We start from the raw sequence: 13,357 nt of genomic DNA on the forward strand, positions 1-13,357 counted from the left end.
CAAGTGCCCCCCGACAGATGACCGGATAAGCAAAATGAGGTAACACATACGATGAAATCTTTTTCAGCTTTAAAAAAAGAAAGAAAATTCTGACAGGTGCTACCACAGGGACGAACCTGGAGGATATTACGGTAGGAGAAGTCAGCCATGAAAAGACAAATAGTGTATAATTCCACTTACATAAGTTGCACAGAGTAGTCAAATTCAGATTTTTTTTTTTTTTTTTTTTTAAGATGTATGGTGTGTGGTGCCTGGGTGGCTCAGTCAGTTAAGTGTCTCACACTTGATTTCGGCTGAGGTTATGAACTCTGGGTGGTGTCAGGCTCTTCACTCTGTGAGGAGTCTCTTTCTGTCCCTCTGTCCCTCCCCACCTATAAAATAAATAAACAAATCTTTTTTTTTTTTTTTAAGATTTTATGTATCTATTTGAGAGTGAGAGAGAGTAAGCACGTGCAGGGTGAGAGGGAGCAGCAGACCCCCCACTGAGGAGGGAGCCTGATGCAGGACTTGATCCTGCTTAACTGACTGAGCCACCCAGGTGCCACATAAATGAATCTTTTAAAAAATAAAGTGATGATTGGGGCGCCTGGGTGGCTCAGTGGGTTAAGCCGCTGGCTTCGGCTCGGGTCATGATCTCAGGGTCCTGGGATCGAGCCCCGCATCGGGCTCTCTGCTCGGTGGGAGGCCTGCTTCCTCCTCTCTCTCTGCCTGCCTCTCCGACTACTTGTGATCTCTCTCTGTCAAATAAATAGGTAAAATCTAAAATAAATAAATAAACAAACAAATAAATAAATAAATAAAGTGATGTATGCTATAACTTCATTATGTGTATTGTGTGGAAATTTTACAAAACTTCTTTAATCAACTTAGTACATATTTACATACTGCAATGATTGAGTAACTACTATGAGCTAGGAATAGTCTAGGTGCCAAAATACAGCCACAAACAGGACCAGCAAGGTCCCTAGTGCTTGGAATTTAACAATGCAGTGGGAGAAATGGACCATAAATAGGTCAATACATAATTAATAAAATAATTTTTGGTAGCAATAAGTTTCATAAAGGAAATAAATTAGGGGATGTGATACTGAGCTGACTGAGTGTTCCTTTAAATTAGATATCAAAAGTTTTTTTTATAATAATAAAAAAAGTTATTTTTTTAAATAATATAAAGGCTAGCAAAAGGGCTGTCAGGCTATTTGCCAACGAGGAAAGCTAATGCTATATTGAAGGGACTTAGTTCTAGCTTTAATGCTATTTTAAAATAGAGAAGGAGGGCTGCCTGGGTGGCTCAGTGGGTTAAGCCTCTGCCTTTGGCTCAGGTCATGATCCCAGGGTCCTGGGATTGAGCCCCTAATCGGGCTCTCTGCTCAGCGGGGAGCCTGCCCCCCCCAACCCCCAACTGCCTGCCTCTCTGCTTACTTGTGATCTCTGTCAAATAAATAAATAAGATCTTTAAAAATAAAATAGAGAAGGAAACAAAGAATGGTCGTAGTTTAATTTTTTATAATTTATTTTTTATTCCATAACCTACTGAATTTGCCATTGAAAGCCTAGCGACAGTGTTTAGGGCCTTCTCTGTGGGGAGTAAAATGTGAGGACCTTGAGGAAGGACACGGAGGTCACCTCACAAGAGCGCACTGATGGGGTGGGTCCCTCTGCCCCCCCCCCCCGAGTTTGTCACGTGACTTCCAGGATGACCTCACTGCAGAAGATTGGAACTATGTGCTCAGTGTTATCCGTGACCAGCCTGTGAGGGCTAACAGTGGACCCAGACTTCGTCCCTTTAGAATTAGTGGCTGGGAGCTCACGCTTCATCTGGAAACCCAGGGCACAGTGAATAGATTCTTGTCTTACCATAGGGCCTGTCTTCAGAAAAGAAAGCTAGTCTAGGGCCCTGGGATCAGCTTTCACGGACAGGTACGATCTCAGCAACAATTCCTTCCTGCTGCACTGGGATTTGTGCTGTTTCTCACTGAGCCTTACAATGAACTTGGAAGTCCGTGGAACAGGGACAGGGTGATGCAGGTCTGCGGTCAGACGCTACAGAGTGCAATCTTCTCTTTCTCTCACCACTGAGAAAGTGACATCCCTCCTCCCCAGGGCTACCCTGCTCCGTCAGAAACACCCGGAGCTGGCCTGTATTTCACTGGTTTCCATGCCGAGAAAAGCAAGCGCTCATATAACCACCAAACAAACCCGTTCACGGAGATGCGGTAACCACCGGGTTTGGCCAGGCGGTCATCTGGGAGACAAGCCTGTGGGTACCGTGTGCAAGAATGCGGGGCAGAAGGAGACAGTCGGGTTGCTAAGTGGCTACTGTGGTCAGGCCCTAAGATGGATTTCGGGCCAGAGCAGAACAAGACAAACATCACCCCTGCCCTCGAAGGCTTTACAACCTCCCCGGACAACCAGGTGGTTCAAGTAATGAGGAACTGCGGCCGGTGCTGCCGTGGAAGAGAGTGTGCGGCAGGACCCAGGGGGAACCGTGAGCTCAGTCCCGGAGACGGAGAAGCCTCCCAGAGTAAAGAGTATTTAAAGCAAAGATCTGAAGGGTGCCTTGGGGACCAGAAAAGGAAGGCAGGATTCCAGAAAAAGAGACAGCATATCAAAGATCTAGGGATGAAAGGGGGGGAAAATGAGAAAAAAATCCAGGTTTTTGGGGTAATGGTGTGAAAAAGAGGCGGTGGAGGGGAGGTGGGCAGGAGTGGGTCGCTGGGGCCGGGCTGTAGGCAGCCTGAAAAGAGATGAGTCTAAGAGCGCCTGGGTGGCTTGGTTCAGTGTCTGACTCTTGATTTCAGCTCAGGTCATGATCTCAGGGTCTTGAGATGGAGTCCCAAGTCAGGAGGCTCACTGGGCGTGGAGCCCGTCTCATCTCTCTCCACCCTGCCCCCTGCACGTGCTCTCTTTCTCAAATAAAGAAAGAAATAAATAAATAATTTATTATTATTTTTTTTCAATTTTAAGGCAGAGGTTAATGTAAGCCCAAGAGTCAGTTTCAGTTTTACAACGTCAGTTCTGAGGGCCTGGGTGGCTAAGAGAAAGGGACAGAGAAAGTGTGGGTGTAGGAAGTCACTTCGAAACCAGTCCAGGGGGAAGATGAGAGGATGTCTTGGGCTGAGGGAGAGGCGAAAGGGAAGAAGGAGACAGTGCAGCGGCAGGAGACAGATTGAGGAGACAGAACAGAGAGGGTTCCTGTCCTCCGTCCAGGTCACACGGCCTGGGCTTCCTTCATTCCACGCAGGAATCCACGTGGGGAGAGGACTCAGATCCTGTAAAGTCTTCCCCAAGTCTCTCTGGGTTCTAAACCACAGTAAATTAGAGATAATCTGTGAAACGCTGTCCCTGAAAGCAAAAATGTCCTCTTAGAGCTGAGGGGGGTTTCAATTGTTTTTGGCTACGCTGGCTTTGTGTTCCAGACTTCCCTAAACCTAAGAATCCCCCGAGGGCTTGCAAACCCACAGATTCCATCTCACTACCCTGGGGAATCCCATTCAGTGGGAATCTGTGTTTTCCCTAAGTGTTGGTCCCAGGTGATCTTGAGTTCAGACAAATGAGGGGGCTGCTGGCCCCGGGGAAAGCATGCTGATGGTCTCTTGGTGATTTATATTGTGTGATTGATTGTACTCCTACAAAGTTCTAGAAAATGCAAACCAATCTATACTGACAGAAAGCAGATCAGTGATTGCCTGGGGATGGGGGGACGGTGGCAGGGGGAGAAGAGAGTGAGCATTACCCAGGGTAGAAAGAAACTTCTGTAGGTGATGGGTGTGGTTACCATCCTGACTGTGGTGATCACTTCGCAGGTGTTATGTATATATCAAAACTTAGAATACGTGATGTGTGCACTGCGTTGTATGTCATTTATACCTCATTAAAAATATAAAGGTCAGTAACTTCCAATATGCAGTCTTAGAGTGTCTTAGATCAAATTTCAGAACACATTCATCAACAACATATTAGCAAGCAGGGGCAAAAACAGTCTTTTGATCGGTTTCGTTAGTTTGATGAAGTCTCTGTTCTCTCTGTCCATTGAGGGGCTCCAAGAGCATCTGTCAGGAAAGTTCCCTGAAGGCAATATTCTAGAGCAGGATTAGCTAACCCTCTGGCTGGGGTCAAGAGAGATGGGCTTCTCTGAGGCTGCCGCTACACATAGGGTCATTTATAAATCACGGCTGGGGCTGTATTCTTGTGGGTATTGGGTATCTAGATTCTAACACTCTGTTCCTGGAGGGCCCAGAATGCCTTGCTCCTATTTCTAGCCAATTCACAAATCTCAGACAGGAATGAGTGCACCAGTGAAAGAGCATTAGTAACCAGTACTTGCTATGCCCGAGTTTTTGCGACCAAGAGATCACCAAGGAGCCAAGCACCGATGCAATCACACAAGGGTTTATTTGACAAGCTTAAGCCTGGGCCCAAGTATACCCGACACAGTGGAGTAGGGACTTGGACCCCAAGCCAGATTATAGTCAGAGTTTTTATTTTATTTTTTTTAAAGATTTTATTTATTTATTTGACAGGCAGAGATTACAAGTAGGCTGAGAGGCAGGCAGAGAAAGAGAAGGAGGAAGCAGGCTTCCTGCTGAGCAGAGAGCCCGATGCGGGGCTCGATGCGGGGCTCGATGCGGGGCTCGATGCGGGGCTCGATCCCAGGACCCTGGGATCATGACCTGAGCTGAAGGCAGAGGCTTTAACCCACTGAGCCACCCAGGCGCCCAGGCGCCCCTATAGTCAGAGTTTTTAAAGGCAGAGTAGGGGTGGACTCGGTGGTGGGTGAGGATGAAGGGGGTGTTCAGAAGGGCTGTCAGGGTAAAGAAGACTGTTAGGATATTGAAGTCCTGTTTACTATCAAGTTAAGGCCGTTTTTCCCTTCAGTGAGCCTTCAGTGAGGCACTAGCATGAAGACAATTGGGAGTTTCCTGGTAGAATGGCACATTCTTGTGATCAAGCTTCCTTGTTAGTGAGAAGAAATTTAACTTTATTTAGGGCTTGAGGAACTGAGTTATTTGCCTCTGGAAATTGTGCTATTGTTAGATAGCTTCTTTGTTTGTAGATCTTTAGGTCATTTGTAAACCAAGGGAGACTCCTGCTTTGCAGGATTGTGATCTCTGCAAGTTAACTATTTGTTTTCCTTTTAGGGCAGTTAGAGGTGGCTGAGGAATGTCACACATACTGCCGAGGGGAGGGGAGCGGGTGGAGAGGGGGTGCCAGGTGCCAGCTTTTGCTTTGCCAAGATGGCTGTACTTATGTCAGGGCTAGACTCGAGGTGGGTACAGCTCTGTTTTTCTTGGCCTCCACATACTGTGTTCATTATCAAAGTCACTGGTACTGATTGAAGACAAAGATGGCTGAAATTTGTAGATTCTGCTGAGGGAGTGAGACTTTTTTTTTTTTTTTTAAGATTTTATTTATTTATTTGACACAGAGAGAGAGAGATCACAAGCAGGCAGAGAGAGGGAGAAGCAGGCTCCCCACTGAGCAGAGAACCCGACTCGGGGCTCGATCCCAAGACCTGAGACCATGACCTGAGCCGCAGGCAGGGGCTTAACCCACTGAGCCATCCAGGTGCCCCAAGGAGCATGACTTTTTGACTCAGGCTCTGACATGTCATCTACTTAAACATACAGTAACTCAAAAGGGGGAGCAATCAAAGCGTGCATCAAAGGATGAATGGATAAACAAAGCAAGGACATTCTGATACATAGTAGAACACAGAGGAACCTTGGTAATATTATCTAAGTGAAATAAGCCTCATAAATACTATATGATTTCACTTAGATGAAGTATCTCAAGGACCCAAATTCACAGAGACAGAAAGGGGGATGGTGGTCGCCAGGGGCTGGAAGCATGAGGAGTGGTGGCAGAATGGGGAGTTATTGGTCAATGGGTTGAGTGTCAGTTTACGAAGATACAAAACTTTGAGAGCTGGACATCGGTGATGGTAGCACAACAGCAGGAATGTGCTTAATGCCAATGGGCTGTATACTTAAAAGTGGCTGAGATGGTAAATTCCATGCCATGTGTATTTTACAATAATTTAAGAAAAAAGTTTTTAATGACAAAGGTATTCCTTTGATTCCTAGACCTAGTTATTATTCACTCTAGAATGTTTAAAATTATTTCAAATCAACACTTAACTTTGGTTTTAGAAATATTTTTTCATTTTAACCAATTATAAAGATAATACACCTCCACTGTAAGAACTATGGAAAATGAGAAAAATATCTTTAAGAATGATTTTTAGAAAAATGTAAAATCATGACTCTCACACAAGTATAAAATGAACACATGCCAAAGATTTTATTTAACTCGTTATTAACAAGGGAAGGAATATGATGTTAGGACCAGTTCAAAGAAGAATGCACATTTACAGATATACAGCTGAGAAATTTACAAATCAATGTCGAATTGGTCAGTATCCATTGGGCAATCATCATTTCGGTTCTACTGACACAAGCTCATTTGCATTTCTTTTTTTCTTTTTAAGATTTATTTATTTCTTTTAGAGAGAAAGGGAGGAGAATGTAAGGGGAAAGGGCAGAGGGGGAGAGAGAGAAAGAGAGAGACAGACCCAAGCAGACACCCCGCAGAGCGCAGAGCCCCGGGCTGGGCTTGATCCCGCAACAGGACATCAGACCCCAGCGGGACTCGTGAGTCAGAGGTCCAACCCACTAAGCCACCCAGGCGCCCCCTCATCTGTATCTTTATGAACAAAAGTCACCGGCAGTACCATAGGCTTTCAACAACTGACAGAGGTATAAAGCAGCTCAAGGACGAGAAACGGACACAGGACCCTGTATGGTTAGACACAACTGAAAAGTGTGCCGCACAGGACGCCCAGTAACACTCCTCCTTTTTTTGGCCTCTTCAAACTTTTCCATGGGAATAATAATAATAATAATAATAATTAGAATCCTCTGAAACCCTTCATCCCAGAAAAATACTCCCTTTGATTCTTTTGAGCGGGACTGAAACTGCAGGGTGGGGCTTTTACTCAGCACGCTGAACACGGTTTCTTAGGCCACCGAAGCGCCGCATCCCGGGACGCGCCGCCGGACGGGGACCCTCGGCGCACACCTGCCCGACGCATCCCCGGCGGCCCACGGAGGGGCGCTGGCGCCGCCCGCTCGGCCGCGGGTGGCCGAAAGTCAACAGCCCAGAACTGCGAGCGGACGTCCGACCCGCCGGGAGTGGAGCGGGGAGAGGCGGGCTCCGCCGGGCGGACGGGCGGGGGCCGCAGCGACCGCGGCGAACCCGGGTCCGCGGCGCGGGAGGGCGGTGGCGCGGCCCCCGAGCCAGGTGCGGCCGTGCGGGCGGCGCCGCCCCCTCCCTCCTCCCTCCTCCCCCCGCCCAGGGCCGGCCGGGCCGCGGGGCCGCGCGACGAGCAGGGGCGGGGCGACCTTTGCTCGGTCCCGGAGAGCCCGGCGGCGCGGCGGGGTGTGGACGCGACCCGGAGCCCGCCGCGCGCGAGCTGCCCCCTCCGCCTTCGGCTCGCACCCCCCTCCCCTCCCACCCGGGCGGGCTGAGCCCCGCCGGCCGCCCCCGGGCGCCCGCACCTCCGGCCGCAGTCTCGGCCAGACGCGCCAGCCAACGGGTTTCGATTGGGGCCGGCGGCCTCGTGGGACGCGCGGAGGGAGCGGCCGAGAGGGGACGGTTCGGTCGACTCGGGCGCGGGCGGCAGGTGCGCGGCCGCCGGGATGCGGACGCCGGCGGTGATGACGCTGGGCATGGTGCTGGCGCCCTGCGGGCTGCTGCTCAACCTGACGGCCACGCTGGCGCCCGGCTGGCGGCTGGTGAAGGGCTTCCTCAACCAGCCGGTGGACGTGGAGCTGTACCAGGGCCTGTGGGACATGTGCCGCGAGCAGAGCAGCCGCGAGCGCCAGTGCGGCCAGCCGGACCCGTGGGGCTACTTCGACGCCGAGCCGGTGCGCGTGGCGCGGGCCCTCATGGTCACGTCGCTGGCCACCACGGCCCTGGGCCTGCTGCTGGCGTCGCTGGGCGTGCGCTGCTGGCAGGAGGAGCCGCGCTTCGCGCTGGCCGGCCTCTCGGGCGCGGTGCTCTTCGCCGCCGGCCTGCTCAGCCTCATCCCGGTCTCCTGGTACAACCACTTCTTGGCGGACCGCAGCGTCCTGCCCGCCGACCCCAGCCCGGTCACGCTGCACGTCAGCTACAGCCTGGTGCTGGGCTACCTGGGCAGCTGCTTGCTGCTGCTGGGCGGCTTCTCGCTGGCGCTCAGCTTCGCGCCCTGGTGCGAGGAGCGCTGCCGCCGCCGCCGCAAGGAGCCCGCGGGCGGCCCGCGCCGGCCCAGCATCAGCACGGTGCACGTCGACTGGCCCGAGCCCGCGCTGCCGCCCGCCATCAAGTACTACAGCGACGGCCAGCACCGGCCGCGGCCGGCCAACCCCGGCGCCGCCCGCCAGCCCAAGGCCGGCTTCCCCATGCCGCGGCCGCAGCCCGGCGCCTACACCAACCAGATAGACGTGCTCCGCGGGGAGGACGCCCGCTCCCCCCGCGACTCCTCGGGCAGCACCGGGTCCTGCCACGCCTCGCTGCCCTGCGACTCCGACCTGTAGACGGCGCCCCCCTCCTCTCCCAGGCCTGCTCTGGGCCGGTGCTGCGGGGACGAAGGACTCGCCCCCACCACGTCCAGCCTTGAACTTGCCCGGTACCTTGCGGCTGGAAACACCTGACTCGGCGTCCGAAACCCCGGACAGGTTCCTGGAACTGGTTTGGAAGGTGATCTTCCTTTCTTGTGACTCAAGCGATTAGGTCAGCTTGGCTTTGCTTTTCTTTCTGTAAAATTTAGTTTTCCTCTCCAGAGGGATGAGGATCTTCTTACGGAGTGACGGGATTTTCATACTTGAAGCTGAAGGAGATCTGGAAAGGGCGCCTTTGCATCGTGTTGACACAGGACCATGACAAAAAGCCAAAATCAGCAAAGAGAGGCTCAAAAGCCATGTTAACACCTTGAAACAGTATCCGGAAATGCCAGTGAACCTTACATCAATATAATTTTTTTTTCCCCGTTGTATAACTTATTCTCCTGCAGACTCTCAAGAGACCAATATACTGGCTATGTTTGATTGAAGCTCTTAAAATAAACTTGGAGCCATGCAAGCACCAGGGGCTCTTGTGGCTTTTATGGAATAACTTGATTAACTCTTATTTACATTTCTTCAGGTGTACATAGCATTTGTCTTTATTACTTATTTTTGGTGTGAAAGTTGAGGTCACTGCAGTTTCTCTCCTAGAAGCCAGGTGGGATTGAACGGACTTACTGCTCCATTCCTGGGCTACCTCACACTGGACATAGGGGACCATAAATTACATACAGAATGGAACCTGTTTTAATCATAGTAGGTAAAGAACATGGGCATATATCTCTTATTTATAAATAAAAGCTGAACACAAGCATTTCAGTAGACACACAAAAGCTTTTTTGTCTCCAATACAAACTTGTGGAGTTTGCTCATCATTACTAACGATTTCCTGGCTGCTTGGGCACTGTTTCTGAAATCTAGCACTCAGATCTTTGCCCCTCTTGGCATAAGATTACTAAACGGAGCCAACGGGCCCCACTTAAATCCCTGATCGCTTTATTTTCAAGTTGGTGCTGTTTTCTGAGCAAAGACACTTCTATTGTTTGAAAAAACTAGAAGCACCAGTTTCCAACATGAAGGGAGACTAGAAATCCTTTCCTCTTGTAAACAGTGGTGCCTAAAATCACAGGTAGGCAGCTCTGCATTCCACGAAAGGGACTAAATCTCAGGCAGGGCCCACTCTAATTTCAAGTAGTTGATTTTAAGGGCGCCTTTCACTGAGTTGAATTTCATCTTTAAAACCAGCCGGTGGGGGGAACCTGGGTGGCTCAGTTGGTTAAGCCTCTGTCTTCAGCTCTGGATCATGATCCCAGGGTCCTTCCTGGGATCGAGCCCCACATCAGGCTCTCTGCTCAGCGGGGAGCCTGCTTCCCCCCCCCCGCCCCCCCCCGCCTGCCTCTCTGCCTACTTGTGCTCTCTCTCTGTCAAAATAAACAAATTTTAAAAATCTTAAAAAAAAAAAAAAAAAAAGGCCGGTGGCAGCCCATTCAGTTGTAGGAACGTTCAGTTCAGCAAGCACTGATAACAGCGAGCTAAAGCAGAACGAAACAGCACATTCTACTCATTAGCAGTGGAAGGGATAGTACAGATACACTTATATTTTGCATCTTTTGGGGACCAAACCTTAAAGTGCAGGCTATCTCTTTCAAATGCAAATTCTCATTGAGTAGGTGGAGCAGAGGTCAGAAAGGGACTTTTCCTACCAGCTCCCAGGAGGAAGCCACACCTGGGATGCCTGCGGTCCCCCCACTTGGGGCTGCGAGGCTTTCCTGCGAGGGTGCTTCACCCAAATTGCAACCCCAACTGGCGGCAGAGAATCAGACCTCTGAGAGCTCGCTGCTCCAGGGAACAGAGCCCGAGGGAGAAGAAGCAAGCTGCTTTCTCAGGGAACACCTCCAAAGGCAGGCATGAGGGCTCTGGGAAGTCAGGACCTAGGCGGTTAAGAACAAAGATACAGAGTTCCTACCAAGTGCCGAATCTACTCATCTTGCCTGCATAATAATTCCAGATATTTCTCAGGGAGGCCTGCGTAAAAACAAAACTAGGGCTTTGTACGTTTTCACTTTTCCTCCCCGCCCAGCTATTCTGCAGCTTATATCCAGGACACACCCCCTCTGCTGATTAAGGATTTGTTGTCAGCAATGAGGGCTCTGTTTTGGCCCTAGCAACAGAAATGAAACCGAAACTCCCTTTAAAAAAAAAAAAATGCAAACTGCTTTTTGCTGTGAAAAAAGTCAAGACAGCATGGAAAGGCACTCCTGAGTCAGGCTGGGATCTGTTGTGGGCACACGGGTCATTCTGTGCCACAGCAGCACCCAGAGACAATGGCTCTGACACTCAAGACCCTGGACCAGGCAGGAGCTGCTGCTGTGGGCGTGAACTTGGCCTAAACTGAAAACCCATGAGCCAGGCAACCTCCCCACAGGGAAGACACTGCTGGGGAACAGCACTGCCCCCTTGCCTCATACCCACCCCCACCACCCTCCTTGCGCCATCACGACCTGTTCTTCATGAACCTGATCACATACGAAGTAAGTGTCCCCAATTAATGGGCGAAGTCTTCTCGAGATTACTCAGCTTGTGCCTGCCTGCAGGGACCGAGGAATGTGTGAACGTAGAGCAGACACTGTTCACAGGGCTCCTGCTCTGCCTGTTGGCCAGGCTGGCTCTGACCTAGCAGCATGCCTTCTGTGAGGAGGGGTGAAGATCTCAGCACAGCAGCTGTTCAACATTTGCAGATGCTGTAGGAGGCGCTATCAAGATGCTTCTAGACCATGCTCTTCTTCATTGCATAGACCATCCAACCCGTAGGTGCGGGGGCACCTGTCGTTTCGTCGGCACATCTGTGGGCACCTTGGAAGACCACTCCAGGCTTTGCCTTTGGGGAACTTACACAATCTAGCAAAGCCTGAGAGACACGCACTAGGAAAATGAGGAGAAACAGACCAGCGACAAGGGCTTGAGGAGAGGGTGGTATTTTAGGGAAGGTGGTCAGGAAGGAGGTGATGCTTGAGCAGAGAATGGAAAGAAGAGAGAAGGGCACATTCCAGGCCGAGAACAGTGAGGGCACAGTGGGCGTGGCACCAGTGTGTTTTGCTTCCATTTGGCTCTAGAACTGGCTGCTAAGGACAGGAAGAAGCTGGCGGTGTCTTTGAGGGAGGCTGGGAAAATCTTGCCCTCTGCCCTTTGTCAGGCTAAGAGCTTGAGGAGGGAATACAGTCTGGTCTGGCACAAACTCAGTCAATCATGTCTTTAAAAGCCCTGGGATCTTCCTTAGGTGTTATCCTTTCTCGGCTTCAACTCCATTCATGGCTTGGCCAGGGCCTATGTTATCACCATCCCCCCCCACACCCTAAATGGCTACTTTCCCACAACAGCTTCGAGGGGTCCTGTTGGACATATCACTCACATGTTCAAGCATGTCATTTTCTTGATGTACTTTCCTGTTTTACCTCTAAATTGAAAGTAAGGGTATGATGGTTTCTATGTATATTTGTAGTCCCAGAACTGGTGTTAACACTTGTTTGGGAACTGTTAGAAATTTAATAAGTTACCTCTAAAATCTGTTTCTGTACCCTAAGTGCCTCTTTGCCTTATACACAACTTGTCTTGTACAGAGTCATTTGTGACCCGAGGCCACAGGCCCACAGGGTGTGGAGGGGCATGGACGCTGGCGGGGAATGGGTCACGGGACCAACTTTGCGAACTGGGTTACCATTGGCTTGCAAGGACCAGGCCAACACAACCGGTGCCTCCTCTGGTCCCAACATGTCATGGATGAGATTTTCTCAATGTGAGGGGAACAAAATAAGGGACAACATCACAACTTCAAATACAAACTTGTGTGAGGGGCCAGGGAGGGGAAAAAAACACAAACTTGTGTGCAATTCTCATCCAATCTTCCCCGCGACCCCCGCGTACATTCCGCTCTCTCCTCACTGCACGCAGTTCAATGACCCCCTCCAGCAAATCTCCATTACAGAGGACCGAACACTGGAAAACAAGGGCCTTTGTTGGAATCAAGGAAAACACAAGACAAGGCTTTTGGGGTGGAGGGCGTGGGGGAGACAATGCTGACGAGAGGGCTTGCTTCTCCCGGGTTCACATGTGGAGAGGAGGGCTTGAAACAAACAGTCCAGACAGCTCGACCACCTTCCCTCAGGTCCCACTGGGCTGACGAGCACCTCCTCCCTCTGACAGGCAGGTGGGCGGAGCCGTGCTCACAAACCAGCCTGAGGTCCTCACAGCCTTTCCAAATGCGCTGTCTTGAGAGTGAAGCTTAAGAATTAGGTGAGGTTGGCGCGCCTGGGTGGCTCAGTGGGTTAAGCCGCTGCCTTCGGCTCAGGTCATGATCTCAGGGTCCTGGGATCGAGTCCCGCATCCGGCTCTCTGCTCAGCAGGGAGCCTGCTTCCCTCTCTCTTTCTCTGCCTGCCTCTCCATCTACCTGTGATTTCGCTCTGTCAAATAAATAAATAAATAAAATCTTTAAAAAAAAAAAAAAAAGAATTAGGTGAGGCTGAGAGGAGAGAAGTAAATGTGAATGGTGAAGGCCGAGGAAGCAGATTGATCTATAAATCTGGTAAATGATGGCAACAAACTCCATGTTCTAGTTCCTGGTTTCTCTGGATTTCAAAAGCCTTCCAGCGGTTAAAATAGTAGGAACCTGCTGCATCGCTTCCAACATCAATGATCTCTCCCCCATTGGTTTCCTAAAACAAGTAAGTAGCAAGAGTTTAACTGAATTGCTAGCTAG

At 50.5% G+C, this 13,357-nt stretch overlaps 2 protein-coding genes across 2 annotated transcripts in view; one reads left to right on the forward strand and one right to left on the reverse strand.

The window, feature by feature from the left end:
* Positions 1–7,615: 7,615 nt before the first annotated feature.
* On the forward strand, positions 7,616–8,670 carry CLDN23 (claudin 23). Its single transcript, XM_032329222.1, has one exon. It carries the CDS (start codon positions 7,701–7,703, stop codon positions 8,574–8,576), a length of 876 nt encoding a protein of 291 aa, XP_032185113.1. The 5' UTR covers positions 7,616–7,700; the 3' UTR covers positions 8,577–8,670.
* A 4,450-nt stretch (positions 8,671–13,120) lies between these two features.
* The window catches only part of LOC116581867 (prolow-density lipoprotein receptor-related protein 1-like), a 42,700-nt gene continuing 42,463 nt past the window's right edge, over positions 13,121–13,357 (reverse strand). The window contains exon 34 of the transcript XR_004282275.1: positions 13,121–13,313. The gene's annotated coding sequence lies outside the window, so the exon portion shown is untranslated. The remainder of the gene's footprint in view (positions 13,314–13,357) is intronic.

The sequence above is a fragment of the Mustela erminea genome, chromosome 21 (genome assembly GCF_009829155.1).
Source record: "Mustela erminea isolate mMusErm1 chromosome 21, mMusErm1.Pri, whole genome shotgun sequence".
NCBI classification, from domain to species: Eukaryota; Metazoa; Chordata; class Mammalia; order Carnivora; family Mustelidae; genus Mustela; species Mustela erminea.